Source organism: Aphelocoma coerulescens, chromosome 1A (genome assembly GCF_041296385.1).
Source record: "Aphelocoma coerulescens isolate FSJ_1873_10779 chromosome 1A, UR_Acoe_1.0, whole genome shotgun sequence".
Taxonomy (NCBI): Eukaryota; Metazoa; Chordata; class Aves; order Passeriformes; family Corvidae; genus Aphelocoma; species Aphelocoma coerulescens.
The window spans coordinates 46,663,504-46,686,733 of record NC_091014.1 but is presented as its reverse complement, the minus strand read 5'-3'; the positions used below and the strand labels follow the sequence as shown (position 1 = coordinate 46,686,733).

Sequence of the window (23,230 nt, the reverse complement as noted above, 5' to 3'; positions counted from 1 at the left end):
CTGCTGGGAATTAAAACACTTAGTTTATAGGTAGAGACCAATATGTACGAGTCTTCATCTTGAACTGAACTGCAACCCAAAAACTTCACAGGTGCTGGAGAAAATCCTGTTATTTTCAGGGTTACACACAGAATTTCCCTTTGAGCCCTGAATCTGTTTATAGATAAATTTTGTTTGTAGTATTTTGTTTGTATCAACAAACATGGCAACACAACAAACTCCCACTCCACATCTTGCATGAAGGTAAGCATGCACACCTTCCCCAAACTGGTAATACTAGTGTATATGTGTATTGAGCTTTTAGATATGCTTTCTGAGATTCACCTTCTTCTGCGTGATTTTAAAATGCTCCCACTGTTTTGGAAAAAAAAAAATCTATTTATCATCTAGGGCTGAACTAGAAAGCATCAAGCTGCTCATATTAACATATGCAAATTTGTGATTTATTATCGCTCCCCTCATGTCATTTATTTTCTGTGCCTCAGATGTGCAATTAACTTAATGTAGTCAGGCCCATCTGCCAACATCTACACAAGACATGACTGTACTGTTGTAAAAGCAAAAGAACAAATTTCCTGATCACCAGTATTGCCTTGCACTTCAGGGAAGATGGCTGGCTCTAGAGGAGGAGAAATTTCATCCAGGAGCTGCTTGAACTCAAGAGAGTTCCTGGTGCAAGGAGTGCGGGTGCAGGCAGAGCGAAACCAGAGCAGGGACCTCACATGGGAGCAGTGCGGCTGCCAGGATGACATCATACCCTGCAAGCACCAGGGACACACAGGAGCACCACTCCTAACTGGGGAGCTGCAAACAAGTAAAAGTGTTCACATCAGCAAGAGCAAAAGATGACTCCACGTTTGTTTAAAGCTTGCTTTCCTTTCTTTATCTTATGAAAGACTTTCTCTCTTTCCCTTTTCACCAGTTTTGAGCACTCAAACCATAATACCAGACCCAAACCTCGTGGAGACAAAGACACCTGGTATCACATCAACTCTGTTTTCAGATAGACTCAGAAGGCTTGGTTAGCCTACCACTTTGTTGTTCTGGAATATCAAAAACTATTACTATTTTATAATTATGTTTATATTTGACAGAAATTTGAAATTTCGTACATTTGCAAAAGTTTAGATGCCTCACTTGGAATAATAGCTTATGATGTTTCCTTCTGCCAAATGCACTAAATAATTTTTTTCAGTTGTATGAATGCAGTAGTTGTATATAATTCTGGCAACCATTTAAAAATACATCAAAACTATTTGCCATATTGGAACACTTTAACATTAAGTCAGAGGTGGTGTTTCAGTTAGAGGTGGTTTTCCCCTCCAGAGAATGTTTTCACACATAATAGGAGGTTACATTGCTTATAGGGATTTATTACATTTGCTTGCTTCTTGACAATATATTCTGTATCTGTCATCCATTTTCATAAATGCTGAATGAATTTTGAATTAAACTACATTTGGGAAATCAATTTCTGTCTGTCTCAATAAATCACAACATTCTAGCTATAATGTCTGGATGGTGGAAAGGAGTTTGGTCTCATTATGTGTCCCCTAAGGCTCAGGAATTCTCTTATCAGCCTTGAATGTTTTTAAGGTGGATGCTATTTAGAAGAATAAATACATGACTCAGAGAAAGGTTAAAGGAAGGTGAAAAATTTTAAGCAGGCTGTCACTAAAGGCACACATGAAGCAGGGTGCATATGGTAAGAGCAGCGCACAGCAATTCAGTGACTTACTTGTTATGCTGAAGCCAAATCCCAGCTCCAAATCAATATTTTGCAATGGATTACCCAATGTGGCAGGAATAGAGATTGAAGTCTGCCTTAACCCAATAAGGGTATGAAATGTGCTTAGTCAGTATCAGCTGAAATGTTGTCCATTAACACAGGGAAATCACACACAAACAAGAAAATAAAAAAATACTAACTTTATTCTGCGTTAAATCAGATACTGCAGAGATAGCAGAGACATGGCAAATCTCTCTTATCACTTGAACGGGGTTTCAAAATATAGGTGCTATTTGATGAGAGAGAGAGGGGTGTTAGAGAGATGATAGACTACCAACATTTAAAATTGGCATAAATAAAAACGAATTTTTCAGGATCACAATCACTTTGTGAATAGCTAATTAAAGTGGCCATTTAGGATATAAAGGGAGCTGGTGACAAGGCCTCAGGCTGTGTCTGAGTGAGCCAACAGCTTCGACTAGAGTTAAGTATGTGCATGGCTGAGAGCCACCATTTCCCATTTGCATTGCTGGCCTTAGCCTTCCTGTGAGCAGCCCAGGATCAAAGTCTCCTCCGGATGCTTAGGAAAAACAGGGTTTGGGATTATTTCTCAGTGCCCTGGATGGTAATAGCATGAGTCTCACCTGTACTTCATTCACCCAGACAACGTGGACAAGACCTCCAATGTGTGCGGAGGCATCCGGAGCTTGGACTCCCCCTCTAGAGGCTCCCGGGGCTGCGGAGCCCTGGTGAGAGCAGCCTGCAAAGGCAGGTGAAGAGGTCTCAGAAGGGATGGTGAGTCAGTCTGGTCTTGAGAGCAGATCCAACATCCACTTAGCCAACGCACAGACACGGACACAGAACTGGATTGAGATCATGAGTGTGAGAATAGTGTAATAGGATTCCAGCAAGAAAAAGCACGGAAGGATTAGTTTGCCAACTATGAATCAAGAAGAAACTGCTACTGTTAAAGATGGAGATAGGAACTTGACAAAATAGTTATGTGAAAATTGTCAAAGTTGTTTTAAAACATCTAATGGGGAAATGCAAACGTGGAATCACTAAGCATGAACAATTGCCATAAATATTTTGATTAGGCAACAGTATTTCACTTTAAAGTTAGAAATTTTAAATACATTTGAAGCCTTGTGACTTCATCTGTATACATTTTTTATGACCTTCTGAAAGCACCGTGATAAAGCGACCCTGCAGACAAATGGAATTGTGCCTCTTGGCCACATCTTGCTAACACCGTCTCAGCAGTCTCATTAGAAACAGAAAGAATGGGAATGCACTACTGGAGCAGAATTGAGGCAACCAGGGCCTATAGATTTCAACTTTTAAACTGAAACACATTTTCTATGATGACACAACTAGAAACACAGAAACAGATGTGAGAAATTTTGATGCTGTCGTGAAAATATCCTAAGGCATAATGGATCCAAAACAAGAGCGGGGGATCTGAAATGCTCACACTGCATCAAACCACTACTTGTTTATGGTGGCTAAGCAGCATCACACACATCACAACCACATTCTGCAATGGCCAGCAGCACCTCACACTGACTTTATGAGCAGGTTCACATAAACCACAAGCCAACCTTCTCTAGCAAAAAGTGATGCTGCCCAGTCAGGAGGGAGTTTTCACAAGATTCTTCTTGTCCCAAACACAGCCTGCCCTACACAGGGCAGAGCAGAAGCCACGCACAAGTGTAAATTAATTCAGTGCTTGCAGAACTGGAAAGCAGCTAGAAACAGCTGGCTGCACTTCAGAAACTTTAGTTCTAAAAGTATCAGTGTAAAGATGCATCAAATTTACCAAACAGGACATCTACAGGATGTTAGTTTACAAGTCTTTTGCCTATTTAAGTTTCTGTAATGAAACCTGAGAGTGAAAAAGTACTCAATAGATGGGTAACAGGGACCTGATAAGAGATTGGGGTTTTTTATCACGTGAGCTGCCTTGCAGAAGTTTCCACAAACAACATGCACGGAGATATGATATGAAGGAGTTTCATGGGCTGAGATCGCCGGTACGGTGTGTGACTGTCACATCCGGGCAGCGGCCAGGCCAGAGATGGCTCCTGGCGGCACCGGCGAGCCGGGGGAGCCACCGGGCGGGTCTCGCAGGGCAGCGCTCAGCTCACACCGCCCACAGAGCTCCCGCTGTGCTGGGATGAGGACGACGCCACCGATGACAAATCACGGGTGAAAATGTAGGAAGGAAATCTGGACACCCACTCCTGGGGGGTCCGAGACCTCGCTTCTTCCCGGCTGGGTACAGACCCACCCCAGGGCAAGCAGGTGCCCCGCGGGCACGGGCCGGGGCAGCGGCAGCTCCTCAGCTCCTCAGGAACCGGCTCCCGACACCCGCCCGCCGCTCCCCGCCAGGCTTTCCGCGTCCGGCCCCGCGGGACCGACCCGCTCGGCCCGGCGGGCGGGGGAGGCCGGGGGAGGTGGGAGGAGACGTGGGAAGGACTTCGGTTGCCACTACAAATCTGGTGACAGAGCCGCCGCCGGCACATGGCGATGGGCAGGTGGGCGCGGGGCGGCGGCAGGGCCCGGAGCGGCCGCGGGGGTGCGGGTGGTGGGCGAGTGCGGGGATGTTCGCGGCGCTCCCCCGCCGCGCGTTTCCCCGCGGCCCTCCCCGCCGCCCGCTGCCCGCTGCCCTCCCCGCCCGGGCGGGGGTGTGGGGCGGGTGGGGGCGGCCCCGCGCGGCACTGACGTCGTGGAGGGGCCGCTCCGAGGCGGCGGCGGCTCGGGGCGCCCAAGATGGCGGCGGGTGAAGGGTGCGTGCGGGACCGGCGGGCGGGGGCGGGAGCGGCAGTGGCGCGGCGGCGCTGCCAGCCCGCCCGGGGCCGGCCTGCGGGGAGCAGGTGCCCTGCGGAGGGGAGCGCGGGGCGGGAGACAGCGGCGCCTTTTCCCCGGGGAAGGACGGTAGGGGCGGCGCGGTGCCTGCGGAGGGGCACCTGAGGAGGAGGCGCTCGTTGTCGCAGGGGCGAGCTGGGCAAGGCATGGGTTCGGGGGAGCGAGACCCTGGGACCGGCAGGGGTTCTGCCGCCTTCCTCCCGCGCTCGGTGTGTGGCGGGCAACCCCTGCGTGGGGCCCGCTCCCTTCCACGTCCCTGAGGGGCCGGGAGGACGTCGAGGTGAGGGAGCGCTTGGGGAGGAGTGGAGGGTGGCGGTGAGCAGGGCCCGCCGCTCTCGGCTCCTGGCTGTGGTGGCCAGAGGCGAAGTCGCGCCATGTCGCGGTGCGCCGGGAAGCGCCGGACCTTCTGCGGGAAAGGCAGCACGGCACCGAGCCCCGGGCCAGCGTAGCCGGGTGTCTACTTGCAGGGGCTGTCAGAACAGGAGCTGTCAGGGTAGTCAGAGGTGCTCGTTTTTCTAAACGGAGAGAACTGTCAAGTGTAACTTCAGACCAGTAAGAAATGCTGTGTTTTCCGTGCTTATGTGAAAGTGCTTCGGTCTGTATTGTTTGTTTATCGTGAAGTCTCCACTGCAGGAAACGCGCGGTTCTTTGCAGTAGTAGACATCGAATGTAAAGCTGTACCGCTGTCTGTGGTGTCCTGGGGTAAACGACCACTTCTAGGCAGCACACTGGATATACATTCTTTAGCTGGTAAAAAAAAAAAAATAGAGAAAAAAAGTTAAATGGCGATCCGCACGGCTCCAAGGGAAGGAGACTGGGGGATTTCTTGTTAAAGGCTCTTCTGTTAGAAATCGGAAATAATTCACAAAATTTCTTTTTGAAGTGCTGCTTTGATTTCAAGTCTGAACTGTTACTCCTGCAGGACTGTACTGCAGCTGGAAGTTACGCACATCAGTGTTTCGCTGAGTTGTTTTGTTAAAGAAAACTCGTTTGAAAAAGCATTAAAGCAGTACTTTGTAGTACTGCCTTCTAGTTAGTGTACTTGTTATCTAAAACTTTGAGTTGTTTAAGTACCCATAATTCCTGTGTTTTCAGATATTCAACAGGTACTCTGAACCTGATGAAAATCAGTTGGTAAACGGTCATCTGATTTAAAAGCCAGAATATAAATGGGGCACAAGAGCATACACCCGTGTATATCTAATTGTAAAACTATGTACTGCATTTCTAGTCTAATGCTTGAGACTTCTCATTTATGTGCCAGGCAATTAATTACACAGGTAGTGACTAAGGGAAAAATACATCCTTTTGTTTATATTTATAGTTACATTTTATCAATTAATCAGCTGTGAAAATGAACCTTAAATCCTTGAAATCTTGAATTCTTGTTTGCATGGAACAGAAATGGAAGAAAATAATCAATTTTAGTGACTTCTAAGTTGATTTTGGCATCAACTACTTTTTCAGCTCATGAATTACCCAAAAATGTACATTTTGCCAGCCATTCTTGAGTGGAACAAAAGGAATGAGCATGTCAGTAAGGCTGAGATCTAGTACAACAAAAAAATCCTTTTCTATATATCTTTGTTTTTAGCTTGTGAAACTTTGGTGCAAAATTTCTGTGTATCTGTCTGTTTCCAGACAACTTAATGCTTTCAACAGTACTATTCTATATGCTAGTAGTTGTTATTTTGCTTAGTACTTCAGCTCAGGTCTGTGGTAAGAACACGGGGGGGGGGGGCAGGGGGGCTTGATCTCTGAAGTGCTGGTCAACTAATTCAAAGTTTCTTTGTGTGTGTGCACAGAACTGAACCTCAGGAGAGAAGAATGCAGAAACTAGTGCTGAATAACTTCCTTTAGGGAATTCTAACATTGGAGCATTAGCTTGTACTATTTTATTCTAGCTGCAGTGTTCTAGTAAGTGTGGGAATGAGTATGCAGTATTTTTCCTGTTTCTTCCACCATTATCTGTCACTTCACTCTTGTTTTCACCCTGAGATTTTTTGCCAAGTTTTGGTTCTAAGGTACAGTTTTTAAATGTGAGTTGATGCAGTCTCAGTACTTACATTCATGATGTCAGTGTGCTGCTTGACATTCATCTGAAGTTTTCTAGGTTTCAGTTTTGTACTCTTAAGCTTTTTTGCAGTCTTTTCAGATATTTCTGTCTTTTTGACCAAACTGCATTTTGATTTCTTCACGTTTTTTGTCAAAGAAAGACTTCTTTCTCCCGTGCTAAGATGTTTCCTCCCCCTCCCCCTTCCACCCTGTCTCTTTTCTGCACACATCGACGTAGGTGGGAAAATGTCATGCTGGCTTGGTTGCTGGTGGGGGAGCTGGGGCTTTAGGCTTTTCCCTTCAAGGTGCTGATCTTGTGCTTTCGTAGAATTGTGCTGCTTTTGCATGAAGAGCTTGAATGTGCAGTCCTGATTTACACAGTGGTCGTCCTGAGATCAGTGGATTACTTTTGTTCTCAGTCCAGTATCTGCTCACACTGAGGCATGTAAGCAGTTTTAGTCTTGAGAATGTTTTTAAAAGTGCGAAAAAAATAATCTGACCATATAATATTAAAAGGAAGGAAAAATAAGCCACAGGTTTTACATGGTGACTTTAACAAATCCAGACAGAGTTGACCTGTCGGATTCCTCTGACTGACAGCATTGCTGTGTGTGACAGCCCTGTGGGAAGGCAGGGTTTAGTGTTCTTTTCTGGTCTGCTGGAAAGGACCGTTACTAATATGCTATGCAGTAGAATCTATTTATGTTAGCCCAAAACCACAAAGATCAGTCTTGACACTTAAAATTCTCTTAAAATACCATATTGAATTATTGCAGCACACTTTACATACATACTACTATCCTGAATTTTATCAGTGTTATAAAAGTTCCACTTTGTTGGGGAAAAGAGGTTATCAGACTAGAAGACACGAGATAATGCTGATGGTCTTATTTATGAAGACAATATAAAAAGCAAACTTACTCTGCACAACAATTTGTAAAAGAATCTAATTGGCAGCCTACAGATGGATTGCCTTTTAGAAGGAATGAGCATTATGAGTGCAAGCAAGATGAAGAAGTTAAGCAAGCCATTACTTTTGTGACCACAGCACACAAGGGATCTCAACCTCCCCTAATACACTGTGGCTGGTACTTGATCTGGGAGTTGCTGAATGGCTCCCCAGAGGTCATGCTGCCTGAAATTCTTCAGTGCAGTGGGTATGGACTGGAGACAACTCTTAGCCAGAATGAATGAGAGATTAATATGGGCATGTAAAACTGTGTACACTTCTTTAGTTTCTCTACAACTGGTTCAAGCTTTTCTTCATTACAGAATAAATTCTATACAACACATGCAATGCTGGATGCGGATTATGTGCTTAGAGACTTAATACAGCTCTTATGTTGATATCTGTATTGTAACATTTTAAAAGGCACTAGCCATGGGCCAGTTAACCAAACAAAGCCATTTTTTGTTGAATCTTTTAAGGACAACTTTTATCAAAGTACCAGATGAAGATTAGAGTTTCTCTTCTAGCTGGCTAGAACCAACCTGTTTCCCTTCCTTAGCAGTGTCATGTCATTGTACGTTAGGATTCCCTCTATCTAAAGCTTAGCTTACACTAAACCTCTGCTCTATATTGAGTAACATATTCGTGTGTGTTTCAGGACTGTAGAAATTGATAAATATTAGCATATTTAAGGCTAATAGCTGGAATATAGTTTTCTGGGCTCTGTCCAGAGTTGTGTAAAGCACTCAGTACTTTTGTAGTATGGTCTATTTACCTGTAAAGCGTAGAGTCCAGGACCTTGCTATTGGACAGCCTAGGCCAGGTCCAGAGCATGCATTTGTAATGGCAAACTCATCTCACTTGGCATAGGCTGAATATTTGACAAAGCCTTGAACTCCTCAGGTGAATTAATTGTTTAATCTGGCAAGCACTGCGCATAATGGTACTGGTGCTGTGTGCTCTTTGGCCCTTCTGATCAGTGATGTGGTAGGCACAAATGCCCCAGATCAAATGTAATCACTTCCTGATGCATCATAGCACCATTATCATTTTTCTCTAGATGTTATAGCTAAACGAGATAGTGAAAGAAAATGGTTAAAACAAGAAAGAGAAAAACACTGTCTCTTTAATTTTTTGCAAATCAGACACTCTCTGGGTAAATGCACCTTATAGGAGGAAGCAAAAACAGCAGCTTTGAATAAATAAATGCAACCATACAAACTTAATAAAGGATATGAGCCAGTGCCAGCCAGATTTTTAAATGATCTTCTGAAGACCTGGATTAGAAAGTTTTAATAAAGTTTGTGGTAACTGATGTAGACACCTCCTGGTGTTTCTGTCTCTAGAAATCAAGTTCTGCTTTGCCAAGTTACTCTTTCAGAGGTGTTAGGATGATGTGTTAAAATGTAGATATTTAAGATACATTATTGTAGAAATAGTATAATGAGGTTGACTGGGCACAGAGGGGCACTGAGTTAATTAAAGGTATGGGTTAATTAAGGGCTTGAGTTGTATAAAGCCTCGTTTGTCTGAACTGTTGGCACTGTGTAAACATAATAAATTTAAGTGAACTTTGCACTTCTGCACCTGTATGCTTAGGGATAGAATTAATAGGAGAATTTTGGCCTCACAGAATAGTTTGAGTTGGAAGGGACCATAAGGATCCTGTCCCCCAATCCCCTGCTGTGCACAGGGACACCTCCAATTAGACTGAGTTGCTTAAAGACCAATCCCACCTGGCCCTGAACACTTCTAGGCTTGGAGGCTTCCTCAGCTGCTCTGAGCAACCTTTCTCACTTGAAGTTGTGTCTGTGTCTGAACTCTGTAACAGTATCTTTTAACAAAATCAGTGCCGCTTAATAAAAAAGAACAAACTGGGTCTAAAGTGTAGCGTTTAGTATGCTTCAGTCCTGAGCCACAAAGCGCTGGGAATATAAACAGTGGTATGAAGGCAATTTAGTGTGAATGTTGTACTGCTGTTGAAGGTGTTGAGTGTGTGAGTGTGGCTCCACATGACTGATTGCTTTCATGTGTTTGGTGGGACTCAGTTGGATGATGATTGTGATCTTAACCTCAACATGAATTTGGTACACTGACTCCTGTAAAAGAGATACAGTTGGGTATTTATGAACTATAACTTTCTTTTCTTTAGTTGCAGATTGAAATATCATGGACAGAAAATAGTTTGGATGATGTGTTTTGCCAGCATATCTCTGCAATTTCAGTTCTAACTGGATAATGGATAAGTGTAAGCACGTAGGACGTCTGCGACTGGCCCAAGATCACTCCATTCTCAATCCTCAGAAATGGCATTGCATGGACTGCAATACTACAGAATCTGTGTGGGCGTGCCTCAGCTGCTCGCATGTGGCATGTGGAAGATACATCGAGGAACATGCACTAAAGCACTTTCAGGAGAGCAGCCACCCAGTGGCATTGGAAGTAAATGAGCTGTATGTTTTCTGTTATCTCTGCGACGATTACGTTCTCAATGATAACGCAACCGGTGATCTAAAACTCTTGCGGAGTACATTAAGTGCAATCAAGAGTCAGAACTATGAGTGCACTACTCGAAGTGGGAGGACTTTGCGTTCTATGGGTACAAGTGATGATTCCTACCTTTCACATGGTGGTGCCCAAGCCATGCTTCGGAATGAAGATCGAATGTTCACAGCTCTCTGGCACCGACGGCGTGCAGTCCTTGGCAAAGTATTCAGATCGTGGCTTGAGTTGACACCTACTGGAAAAAGGATTTTGGAAGAAGAAAGACATCAAGAAGAAGCAGAGCTGAAAAAGGACAAAGCCAGGAAGAGAAGACAAGAACGAAAACGTGAGTTGAAAGCAGAGATGGAAAAGATGCCTCCAAGAAAGAGCAGTCGTTTACAAAATCAGATTAGAATGTCCTTAAAAACAGAACTTTGCCCTCAGAAAACACCACAGAACATGGAATCTGTGGCAGAGTTGAAAGAAACATATACCTCAGATGAACTGAGATTGAGAAAAATAAGTGACTCTCCAATTAAACGAAGGCCCACAGTGACTCCTGGAGTAACAGGACTGAGAAACCTGGGAAACACATGCTATATGAATTCTGTCCTGCAGGTATTAAGTCACTTACTTATTTTTCGAGAATGCTTTTTAAAGCTTGATCTCAACCAAACTCAGGAACTGCTGGCAACAGCAACCAATGGTAAAACAAGATCTTCGTCCAAACACCTGTCAATAGCTGCCTCAACATTACACGTGAATGAGACCCAAGAGAAAGTAAAGGGATCTTATGCTGTGAGGAGGCCTAGTTTATCCTCTGGATTAAGTGGAGGAGCATCAAAAAGTATGGAACTCATTCAGCCCAGGGAGCCCAGTTCAAAGCATATTTCTCTCTGTCATGAGTTGCATACTCTATTCCAGGTTATGTGGTCTGGCAAATGGGCACTGGTGTCTCCTTTTGCCATGCTTCATTCTGTGTGGAGACTAATTCCAGCCTTCAGAGGGTATGCCCAACAAGATGCTCAGGAATTTCTCTGTGAACTTTTGGATAAAGTACAGCAGGAACTGGAGACTACAGGGACCAGATACCCAGCTCTCATCCCTGCTTCTCAGAGAAAACTTATAAAGCAGGTTTTGAATGTGGTTAACAACATTTTTCATGGACAGCTATTAAGTCAGGTATGTTTTATGATTACTTTTTAAAAGGTGTTTAATGATTTGTAGTTCTGGATTTACACTAGTCAGTCAGGGATGGACATACTTCAAAGGTTTGTACATTTATAACTATTGAGGGGGGATGGTGAGGATATATTACACAGTTTCAGAAGAAATATTGCACATTTTCAATAGAAGCCACCCTGTAGCCCCCACCGCTATGAAAAAACAGGCCGTGCAAACCCAATACACCTGGTAATCATAAAAGTCTTAAATTTGTCATTTTAAAATGCACCTTTCCACCTACTGAGAAATATTTGTGTTTGCTGTTAAGCACCAACTCATTTGGAGGAATAAAGAATTTACAATTTTAAGTATGTGTCTTATCACTATAGTGATACTAGACAAGAGGTGTTAAGGAATGTGTTAATCTCGTGTAAGTGGAAACTGATTAGGTAATGGATGTCAAACAGGATATTATTTCACTAAATAGCTTGAATTTGAGATTGATTACCAGTGAGTAATTGCATGTCATGATGCTATGTACAGAAATACTAATACTTCTTTTCTGTTACAACACAAAGATACAGAAGGCTCTGTCAACACAGGAACCAAATTTGTGAGGGGAGGCAATGGTGGTTTTCCTTCTTTCTGCATGACTACTCTCTTTTTTTTATTTTCTACTTCTCAGCTCCCCATTAAGTATTTCGGTGTGTTCACTTACTGTTATGCATATCCCAACAGTGTGTGTGTACAAATGTCTGAGTAGTGACTGAACAAACAAATGCTTGTTTCTGTTGAATTAATCTAAAAACTAACCACATTGCAGGAGGAACAGAAGTTGGGAAATTCCTGGTTCCTGGAATGGATCTGTAGTATACATGAATATGTTACTGAGGGAGTGCAGAAGCATTTGATGAATACTGTGTGTAAAGAAAAGATTTAACACAAAAATGTCTGTTCTGACTGATTGATGGTTTAATGTTTTAATATGTAAAGCTAGAAATCCAAGTGGTTTTTGACTAAGGATTGTTTACTGCTACAATACCTGTAAACTTCATAGTAAGGTCACAGGGTTATTTGCAGCATATGTCTGCCTTCAGTCATCCTAGGTTTTGTGAAACTACTGGAAACTGTTAGATCTATCAATAAAACCGGATCACCAGCTACCTTCCATCTGGCCCAGTGTACAAGCACTTCTGTTGGCATGCTTCCTTTCTTTGGGTAGTACATATTGTGTATCAGTGTTGCACAACTGGAAGTGTTTAGTATTTTATGTCATTAAAGAGCTTTTTTGTTTGAAAATCCCATTCCTCTCCAAAATAACAATTTTGTTAGCAAATAAGGTAATTTTTTAGGAATACTGACAAGATTTGCTTGCGTTCCAAACCTCCTTACAGGATTCATTGCTTTGGTAAGGATTTTCAAGGCTCTAAAGATACAGCATCATTTCAGTAATAACTACTTCTTTCACATATTTTTAGCTTTCCGTGAAGAGGTTTGTGACTAGAAACCCTCCCACCTTCCTGAGACCAGGAGGGGAGTAGTGAGAATTCACTATTGAGTAAACTAAACAAACAAACCCCAAAGCAATACAAGACAAAACAAACACCCCTCACTTCCACACTATTGAGTAAAACGGAAAGGGAATTAAACAGTTTTGAGGTATCCTGTGACTTCTGTGGCTACACAGCTCTAACTGCAGCTTCTCAATGTCTATGTGCAAAATACAGCCTTGATGATCTCAAGAATGCCTGAAGTGAGAGGAACAAGTAAAAGAGTATTGAGGCTGTTATCTGTAGTAATTTCTCCCCGGCTCATTAGGCAGTTTCCATAGACTGTCCAACACTTTACACTCCCAGTGTTCCCTTTGTCTTCTGCCACTCCTTTGTTTTAGTTTAGTCTTCACTTGTGGTTTTGAACATAATAAATAAGGAAAAAGTAAGCCCTGAAGATTTACATTTCTTCCTTGTAAAATATATTCAGGTCATCTTAATGATTTAGTCCCCGGTGTTTGCATATGGAAACATGAGCTTTAAAAACTCTGTTAGGCAATTATTTTCCTTTCCTCAGTAAGATTCCTGCGTCATGATTTCACTAGGCATTTGTCAGAACTGCTTTAATGAAATTAACAAAAAAAGCAAGAGAACACCCATTCAGGGCGGAAAAAAACCCCAAACTTCTTGCTGTGTCATCACATCTTTGACAGTGTTGGCTCTTAAAAGCAAGGAGTGTATGTTTAGTCCTTCTAGGCTTAACTTTATCTACCTATAAGATAAAGTAATACTGTGATAAATATAGTAATAAAAATAAAGTAATATGTAGTACTGTGACAGTATTACAATTTCTCTCTAGAAGATAGTTGGAGCCGTTCCCAGCTGCACTTTTACATCCTACTTCATTGAAGAAGGAGAATTGAGAAGTGTGTTTCTGTGTGCAGTTGCCTTCCATTTTAGAACCCCTAAAATGTTGCTATGTTTACTGGCCTTTTGTATACAAAATATAAATTCAAGTTACGTGATTCTGTGAGATACTCACGTGCCATGAAGTCAGTCTTCCTGACCTTCAAACTTCAGGAGTACTATGAACTACTCTTGATAAAGTATGCAGAGGATCCCTTACAGTTCTGATAAGCTGTGTGTTTACTTAGGTATCACATTACTTTCACATGTGCAGCTAAACATTTTCCCCCTTCTAGTTCTAATTTAACTTGAAGGGAAGTAATAATCCTGAGTTTGCCATCAGTCTGTTGCTATTGAAGTGCTGCCTGCTTCAGCACTAACTGAATTTAGGATATAAAATAAAGAAAGCAGAGAATTGAGTGTTTGAGAATCTTATGCAGGCTAGTTTTTTATAACTAGAAAAAGTTTTGGGTGATATCAAAACAATTGCACGTTATGTATGAGGTAGTTGTTTTTGTTTTGCTATGTTCTCAGCTAATTTAAAGTAAGTTTTCTTCATCTACTGCTTGAAATATTTTACTATTTTATGGAGTACTAGACCAGGTAGTGGGTAACTCCATAAACAGCATGAGCAAATGGCCTCTGGTTTTTATTTTATGTTTATTCTAATACCTCTTTTAGGATTTCAGCTTTTTACTTTGCAGTACTGACTGTGAAACTTCAATACCTGGTACATCTAAGAGAAGTAAAGATCTGCATTATAGTTGCAAAACCCTTCCCCTCTGTTGTCTTCTCAGATGCTAGTCGTCCTGCAGCCATTGTCTGGAGAGAGTGGCTCATAGCGCTCAAACCCATTGGGACTCTGAGCAGATGCCAATATGTCTATTAAAATACTAGTTGTTCTCAATCCCTCAGTGCTTGTACTCTTGTGGGAGGTCCTTACTCTCTCCTGTCCTCAGTTCTTCAATGGGAAAGGAGAAACTACTGTGCTATGAACTCATGTGGCAGCGGTAAACTGACCGACACTGGCTCCCAGATCTTTAAAGTACACTTCAAGAGCTCAAGTATGTTAGCTGTTGTCTCTCTCAAGAGTTTTTTGGCTTGTGTTTTTTTAAATGGTACCAACTAAATAGCACAGTACATACCAGTTTTTAAAGTATGTTTATTTCAATCTCTGTCTATATTAAGCAAGGAAGGGGACAGGTGTATTTCTAAAAATCCAGAAATTGAAATAGCAGATGTTATTGTGTGCCACATGCACGCAGAAATCATGCGAGCAGAAATTCTTGTACAAGGGTGAAATCCATCTTGAGCTCCCTTCTCCAGGCTGCACAGTCCCAGCTCTCTCAGCCTTTCCTCATAGGTCAGGTATGTCCAAGGCCTTTCATCATGTTCCTGGCCCTTTGGTGGACTCAGGCCAGCATATCCACGTCTCCCTTTTTTCTGAGCACTGGGCCCAGCACTTCAGCTGTGTGGGGGCTGAGGAGAGGGGAGGGATCACCTGCCTGGACCTGCTGGTGATGTTCTGCCAACTCCAGCTGCAGAGGCTCTTGGCCTTTTTTGCCATAAGGGCATGTTACTGGCTCATGGCCAGCTTGTCCCCCCGTCATTCTCTTCCCACCCAGCCTGTACTGGTGCCTGGGTGATTCCTGCCCAGGAGCAGAGTGATGTTTCCTTTTGTAGAGCTTCATGAGGTTCCTGTTGTCCCATTTCCCGGCCCTGTCCCACTCCCCCTGGGTGGCAGTGCCCCCAGCCGGCCTACCAGCCACTCCTCCTGCTTTGTGTCATCTGCAAGCTTCTCAGAGTTCAGAAAAATTGGCTCCAATATTTTTTTACAGCAGTACCTAGTAAGAACTAGCTTTTAATACTCTAGGCATGCTTAAAACATCCTAAGCAGTTTGATTACTTCCTGATCATTTTGAAGGTGGAATCTGAGCATCTGCCCTGCTCCTGCTCAGCATGGCAGAATAACAGCATGCACTGGTCAGAGAAATGACTATGCCAAATCCCAGAGTGAAGTAGGTTCTAACCAGTGTAGTATGTAAACTATTCTTAAACTATTCTTGAAGTGTATTTCAGGACAGATTGTCTGAGAAAAGGGGAAGTGTGCAATTTTTGAGTTGTTTGAAAGCCTTCAGTTTTGGGTAGTATTCTGTGGGTTAGACTTTGGGCGAGAATGCTGAGGGTGATCCATGTAGTCCTGGGTATTAAGTCTGCCATTGAATAGACTGTTAAAAAGATGAAAACTTCAGGTAGGTAATGTGAGGATTTGCACTTAAACCAGTTGATATCATGTATACCGATTTCTATATTTTGGTGTTAGTCTTTGTGCTTTTATGTTTAGCCTGAACCACAAAATGATTGTCAAGTTGTTTTCCAAATAGGTGAAAGTAACAAATTAATCTATAAGAGGCCATTGAATCACAGACCACAGTTAGCTATGGTTATGCTTTATGTTATTCTGCTAAATAGATAAAGATCATTTTGATGATGCTGTATGCTTATCACTGCAAGTTCAGTTGGGTTTTTTTTATGCTGATTGTCATATGAATTCTGCTTAGGGTTCCAGAGAACCCCTTCAAATTCAGTTACTTTCCTGTGCCAAAATTGAGTTACTAGTCATTATATATATGTCTCATCTAGTGAAAGCACAAAAATGGGACTGGCTGCTTTACTCTTCTTAAGACCAACAAAGAAAACGTTGGGGGCAGAGGTGGTTAAGAGTTTTCTTTCTTCCATGCAAGTGCAGGGAACATAGGCAAAACAGTTGATGATGAAGTTGGCTTTTTCTGCAGCAATATGTTAACTATTTTCTTTGGCTGCATTTACACTGAATGCCATCCAGGGCAGTGGCTGTCCATCAAGTTATTGTGGCCACAATGATGCTTGTCTGAGTAGTCTCCGTGCTTAGCTTGAATCAAGCAATTTGATCCAGCTCTTTTCAGTCTGGCCTTTGGCCCATGATTGAATACTAAGCTTTAACCAAACAATTGTATTTAGTACCCGTGTTTCAAGGCATGAGAGGGTGATCAGGGCAGAACATAAGGTAGAGAGTTCAGACTAGCTAAAATCTGTAATTTACTTTGCTCTAATGTAAACTTCTCATTTGCTTTGTCATAAATGACAGCACTAAAGTTTCCTATAGTAGCAATTCTGAATTATAATGGGGAGGTGGAATCAAACCCTGAGTTTGTGAAGTTTAGTCATAAAGATAGACATCACTAACCAGATTGCTAGAGTAGACTCAATTCCCTGTTACTGTGGTGCATACTTATACTATACAAAGTTACACTGGACAAGTGCATAAAGTTTTTGCCCTTTGAGTTCACGTTTGGGGTTCTTTTTGTTTTGTGTTTTATAAAATCTCATCTCATTCAACCAACTTTGAACAGTTTGTACAATTTCTGTCCCTCTCAAGAAAAAAGAAAATCTGCGTTGTGCTGTGTGAATGATAATGGAGTGTGAGATAAAGGAGTCCCATTTAGGACAGGAGGAAGAGTGATGGCAATGTTGTGAAGCCAGTGGCAATGGACAGGGCAGTGCAGATGGACTGCACAGAAGGCTAGGAATCCTCCTGCTTTTTGGGTAATTCAGTTGGTAAGCGCAGGCCTGGCTGAGAAAAGCACTTCTACCCTTGTTGCAGCCGTGCTTGGCTGTCCTTTCCCTCCGTGTCCAGGAGCAGTGAGCGCACAGGGGCTGATGGGGTTGGCCACACTTGCCCGGGTGTATCGGGTTACTGGGCTGTGGGCAACTACATAAATCCCAGAGTTTAACTCTGCTGCAGTGAGGACTGGCTTGGATTTGAGAAAATAAGTGCAGCTGTATATCAGTACAGGGTTTTGTCCCCACAAATCGGCTTTACTCCCAGTTGCATGATGAGATGCGAAGCAGATTTTTGCATCTGCTTATCTTCTTCAGTTTTTTGACTGACAAAAATTGGAAGCTGGGTCTATTAGTTTCTTTTTCTCTGGGATAGTAGTTATTAGCTAGTTGGAAAAGAAGATCTTAACCTAGATTATTAATATAATACACTAAAACTTCAGAACATGTTAAAATTATCTGTGTTGAGGTCATGTGTGTTCTTCATTCTGAGCTCCTTAATCTTAAGTGTGCATTCCTGTGCAACAAATTCTTAAGTAACTCATCAATTAAATAAACTTTTGGCCCAACAAAACTACCCGTTTGTACAGCAGAAATTCATTAGTCATTCTGGGTTTAAGCTAGAGTGTGGTTGAACTGTGGCCAAACATACCTTTTTGTCTTCCATGTCTAGATTTCTGCTCTGAATTACTAATAATTTGTGGCTTAGAAACATTGCCAGATGTTAGCACTTACAAAAGACACTCCTGACAGGGTAAATTAAAACAGAAGAATCTCCTCTTCTCTGCCATGTAAGTTTGAAGTTTTGTTTTCTAAGAACGAGGCAGTGGCATTTTCATCTTAGAACTTAAAGCAGTTAACAGCTTTCTAACTGCACTGCTAAAAGTTTGTGCTGGGACACAAATCCACATCTGCCCTAGGTGGCTGATGCAGAGGTCGAGTACAAGTTGTTGCAGCTAATGAGTGCACTTACAAGAACACCTAGGAGGAAGATACCATGAGGTGATGGATTGGTCCTTATATAAATGATCATGAAATACCAAATCAGGCTGAATAATGACCTAACAGCAAACCCTCAGAGGAAAACAAAGGAGCTTCTGGACAAAACTGAGTGTATTTTCACACTTGTGTAGGCTTACTAACCAAATTGAAGGGAACTACACTGAATTTATGTAGAACAGCAGCAGCATAAAGGAAATAACAATCTTTGGATGTCACATGAATTTTCATTCCTTTATTGCTGTGTCTTTGTGTTAGTTGTTCCAAACAGCTTGTGCTGTTTTCCTAAATAGGAAGCATGCAACACCTAATGTGTTGTCTTTCCAGCTTAGAAGAGCTACTGCTTTTAACTTATTTTCCTAAGTATTGAATGTTATAATAAATTAATTGTCCTCTGCTGTAGTATCTGCATTTTCCAGGTTGACTCACTTCACTTCTTTACATTTTATTTATGTTGTCTTACTGCTTGTCCTTTCCCTAGTGTGACGATGGATCCACTTACTGAAAGAAGAAATAAATTATTTTTACCTGTTAATTTTTCTTTGAAGAAGTGTGCTTCCTAATCCAGGCTTCCCTGGAAGACTTACAAAGTAAGAAGGATATGACTTTAAAATCCCCAGCTGTTCCTTTTTTTTTTTTAATTTTCGTTTTTCTTTTTTGTGTGTATGTGTTTTTGATTTATTTGTATTTATTTTTAAATTACCCTATATTATAATTTCTCATGCAAATTTTCCTTTTGGAGAAAAGACTCCTGAGACTTCACCAGCTGCTTTCTTTTGGACAGTCCCAGACAGAACATTTTGACACTGTTTTTGTTTCTCAGTAAAACATAAGAGCACTTACTTGTTTGTGATAACAGTTTTGGACATGCTGCTTCAGAGAAAAGAAATTAGGTGTATCATTTCTGTTGTTAAATGACTTTGTCTTGTCTTTGGTTACCCTTGGTTATCTCGAGGAAAAAGAATCTTTTTGTAGAGCTATGTTATGGTACACTTTTAGCAAAGTAAATTTTTGAGTGTAAGAAGCCGGTTAAATATCTTTTTTACAGGTTACATGTCTTACCTGTGACAATAAATCAAATACCATAGAACCTTTCTGGGACCTGTCCCTGGAGTTTCCCGAGAGGTATCACTGCAATGGCAAGGAGATGTCGTCTCAGTATCCATGTCTGCTGACAGAAATGCTGGCCAAGTTTACAGAAACTGAAGCTTTGGAAGGAAAGATATATGCGTGTGATCAGTGCAACAGTGAGTAAAGGCAGTATGTACTCATGCATACGTTCTCTGTGTAAAATATAAACTGACAGTACAAGAATAGAAGTCTTAAAAGTGTGTTGCAAACAAAGACCTTCTTGTTATGTCCTGGTGTGGTCACTTGACGGCTGTTACTTGCCCCCTAGAAGATTAAATTGTTCAAAAGATGTTTTGAAGTGTGGTGCTTCTTTTAGATACAGCCTCATGACACACTAATGGGGTTTCTAATACTCCCAGCTGAAGAAGCCATCACCTTTTTAAATTAAGGTGACTAACGTAAGTGACCACAAGTATTTTTTACTTGCATCATAGAATAATCCTTGCAAAATGGCTCTCAGAGTGTATCCTTTTTAAGGAGGCACATACCATAGATATTTAGGTCCACACAAATTCTGTGGATAAATCTTAGACTGAAATACAAGGCTGTTACCAAGATTTGTATTGTGTAACTGTGTGTTTGACCTCAGCAAAACGAAGGAAGTTTTCTTCTAAACCAGTTATACTCACAGAAGCTCAGAAGCAGCTTATGGTGTGTCGACTACCTCAGGTTCTCAGATTACACCTTAAACGGTTTAGGTAAGTAGTACCACAAAAAAAAGTGTTGCAATCAGACAGATTCAGTCTTGCTCTACCACTGCTTAGGATCAATGTTTTTCAGCATCAGTTTCATTTCCCTTTACTGGTGTGGTGAGAAATAGTTACTGGAAACTTATTTTTCTTGTTCAATTGAAACATCAGTAAGATATGTTGTAAGTAGGGAATTAACTTTTTGGATTTCAGATACTTGATACTTTAGTACCAAAATTACTTCATTCTTGTTTTCGGTCAAAACTTACTAACCTTGCTCTGAACTTTATTGATAAAAATTAATCTTGGGATATCTTGAGGTAGAGTAGGATGCTCATAATCACTAATACACAAACCTGGACTGTATTTGGTGGAAGTCTCAGATAACCTTCCAAATACATAAATGCATTTAGCCTCAGAAATGGACATGGCATCTCTGTGAACTCTTAGCCCGCCTATCAGTACTGTCTGTCCCTTGTACAAAGGAAACTGAAAATGAGATAGAATAAATGAGAAATACCAAAGAGGTACCAAATAGGTGGGAAATACTTCCCACTCACCATTGCAGAGATCCTAAGATGGATGTTTCAGAAGATGAAAACAGTAGGTACCATAGACACATTTAAAAGGCCTTGAAACAAAGAAGTGAAAGAGGAAGCCTAGAAAAAAATGCCTAGCATTTATTTTGTGCACAGGATAATAGTGAAAATATTATGTTGTGTTAAAACATAATTCAGAATGCTGTGCTCTTTCTTTAAAAAAAACCTTAAGTTTTCATTTGATTTACCTTTCCAGGTGGTCAGGACGTAATCACCGTGAGAAGATTGGTGTACATGTTAGTTTTGATCAAATGCTAAACATGGAGCCTTATTGCTGCAGGGAATCCCTCAAGTCTCTCCTTCCTGACTGCTTCATCTACGACCTATCTGCTGTGGTAATGCATCATGGGAAAGGATTTGGCTCAGGGCACTACACTGCCTACTGCTACAATTCCGAAGGAGGTAGGAACCTGCTGGGAAATGAGCAGTGAGGGAGAAAGGGGGGGCGTTGTAATTCTAAACTCATACAATGACTGTCTTTTCTCAAAAGCAAAAGGGAATCACTTGTAGCTGAACTGCCTGGAATGAGAAGGCCAATAGTAGACCAATAGTTCAGTTGTAGACCAATAGCTCAGTTTTTGTATTGCCTTGTTAAATGTGTTCAAGCTATAAACTCTCTTGTAAATCTGAGGAAGCTAAGCTGGGCTTTTAAAACATTGAAGCAAATAAACCAGCCCAACTGGAACAGTTTACTATTTGTACACAACTCATTAAATGGGACCAAACACTAATTAATTATTAAATATGATGCAGTTACTTAAAATCAGTGTCCTGATGACTTTCTTTTCTGGTATATTTCCCTTTTGTAGGATTTTGGGTACACTGCAATGATTCGAAACTCAACATGTGCACTATGGAAGAAGTATGCAAGGCTCAAGCCTACATTTTGTTTTACAGCCAACGACTTACTCAGGCAAATGGACATGGTAGAGTCCCCTGTCCCAGCACAGCTGAAAGTCAGCAGCATACAGAATTAGCTGGCTGTTCCATGGACAACAGTAGCAGCTAATCCAAAGCCAGTTAACTGTGTGTATGGTAAAGATTTAAATTGTCATAACTATGTATTTTTAAAAGGAAGTACAGTATTGTACTTTTTCAATGTTTATATAGTTTTGTATTAGTTGAAGTACTCTTTACAATGGTTAGTAAGAGTTTTTATTGACAGTAAGTAACTAAGTACCTAGAATTTCAATACAGCTATTTTTTTAAGGAAGAGATTGCTATGTGCATTTAACTTTTACCTCAGGCTATTTTTTTAAGCTGGTTTTGTATTTTGATAATATTTTTGAATCGGTCTAGAAAACTTACTTCAAAGGGCAACTGATATTTTTCTGGTTAATTTTCTGTATATGCTTGTGTACATTTTATAGTATAGTTCTAATGATACCGTGATTCTTACTGTCTTGCAGGAATTGCTACTAGGTCTTAGAATATTGACATTCACCAGCAAGGAATGTTAAAACATGTCAGATAGAAAATGAATTTTTCCAAGGCAACTTTCTGTGAAATTATTTTGCAAGCTTGAATGGCTATACTAAAGATACATGGATAGAATTTCTTAAAATCTGGACTTGAGGAAATAGAGCATGAAGTTATTTTCATGTAAGTATGGTAAGGGGAGTGTTTAATAACACAAGAATGTATCTTTACCAAGACTTGCATGTTTTAGCCTTAACAAACCTGACAACTTAAAACTCAAGTGCCAAATTCAAAGTAATTTAACAACCAGGGGCTTTTTTATTCCAAAAATTTAAAAGCTTTCTTAAACAAGCAAAAACTCAGTAACACCCCAACAACAAAACCACACTCACTCCTCCCACTATCATTGCTACAAGAACATTAGCATCCCTTCTCTTGAATTGGACCAGCTTACTTTAAGCTGTGGCAAGCATTGTCTGTCTCAGTCATCCGTTAACAAACAGCTGATGAAAAGCAGCTGCAATGTTTGCATCAAAGCATTCTCAGTCTGGTTTCATCACCCGCAACTGCTGTACCTTGTACTCCATGGTCCTACCACTAGCATTAACAGAACTGTGCAGTGAGGAGAATTTAACAAGCTGGAATCATCAATCCTCCACATACAGTAGTTAATGCCAATTAAATTTTAATTGTGAAGTTATTTTGCGTAAGTCCTATGCAAATTGTTACCTCATCTTCTGCAAAGTTTTACCTCAATAAAATGCCTTGATGTGGACAGAAGAGTATGTGTGGACTGGAATTAATTCCTACATTATCATTACATTTTTAAAAATAATTTTTAGATTTTTTCTAACATTAACTATACAGCTGCTTTGGCCATCTGTCAGTGATTTAACAGCTGGTTTTATAAGTGACTTTTGTTATCATTTCTGTTTCTGAAAGATGCCATATAGCATATAGCACATAGCTTGCATATAGCAAGCACATAGCAGCCTCAGATCTCAAACTTCTTGGTCTTGTGCTCATCCTAATTAAGTATGCAAAACAGTTCAGGTGTTGGTTTGGGGATTTTTTTTTGGTTGCTTGGTTTTTTTGTGTTTGTGGGTTTGTTTGGTTTTTTTTTTTTTGCCAAAAGCCACGTGCTCAAG

General features: G+C 41.3%; 1 protein-coding gene and 1 long non-coding RNA gene across 10 annotated transcripts; one reads left to right on the top strand and one right to left on the bottom strand.

Annotated features, from left to right (window-relative positions):
- Positions 1-268: 268 nt before the first annotated feature.
- On the bottom strand, positions 269-4,133 carry LOC138102689 (uncharacterized). The gene is made up of 3 exons (XR_011147478.1): positions 4,020-4,133; positions 2,374-2,489; positions 269-804 (listed from the first exon to the last, which is right to left on the bottom strand). It is a non-coding gene; the product is annotated as an uncharacterized lncRNA (long non-coding RNA).
- A 70-nt stretch (positions 4,134-4,203) lies between these two features.
- On the top strand, positions 4,204-22,862 carry USP44 (ubiquitin specific peptidase 44). 9 transcript variants are annotated; one of them, XM_069000395.1, is made up of 7 exons: positions 4,463-4,518; positions 9,754-11,267; positions 19,293-19,491; positions 19,965-20,073; positions 20,860-21,065; positions 21,473-21,698; positions 22,073-22,862. In XM_069000395.1, exons 2-6 carry the CDS (start codon positions 9,840-9,842, stop codon positions 21,670-21,672), a joined length of 2,142 nt encoding a protein of 713 aa, XP_068856496.1. In that variant the 5' UTR covers positions 4,463-4,518; positions 9,754-9,839; the 3' UTR covers positions 21,673-21,698; positions 22,073-22,862. The 9 variants fall into 9 exon arrangements, with proteins under 9 accessions (XP_068856503.1, XP_068856496.1, XP_068856497.1 ...); XM_069000402.1 differs by lacking the exon at positions 4,463-4,518 and adding an exon at positions 4,204-4,266 and having other exon boundaries at positions 21,473-22,862; XM_069000396.1 differs by having other exon boundaries at positions 19,995-20,073; positions 21,473-22,862.
- The last annotated feature ends 368 nt before the right edge of the window (positions 22,863-23,230 follow it).

What these genes read in the sequence shown, in the direction of transcription:
- USP44 (XM_069000402.1), top strand. Translation starts at nt 9,840, where the DNA reads ATGGATAAGTGTAAGCACGTAGGACGTCTGCGACTGGCCCAAGATCAC. An exon ending in ATGGACAGCTATTAAGTCAG is followed by an intron (nt 11,268 to 19,292) that starts GTATGTTTTATG and finishes TCTTTTTTACAG; the next exon opens with GTTACATGTCTTACCTGTGA. An exon ending in CTGCTACAATTCCGAAGGAG is followed by an intron (nt 21,066 to 21,472) that starts GTAGGAACCTGC and finishes TCCCTTTTGTAG; the next exon opens with GATTTTGGGTACACTGCAAT.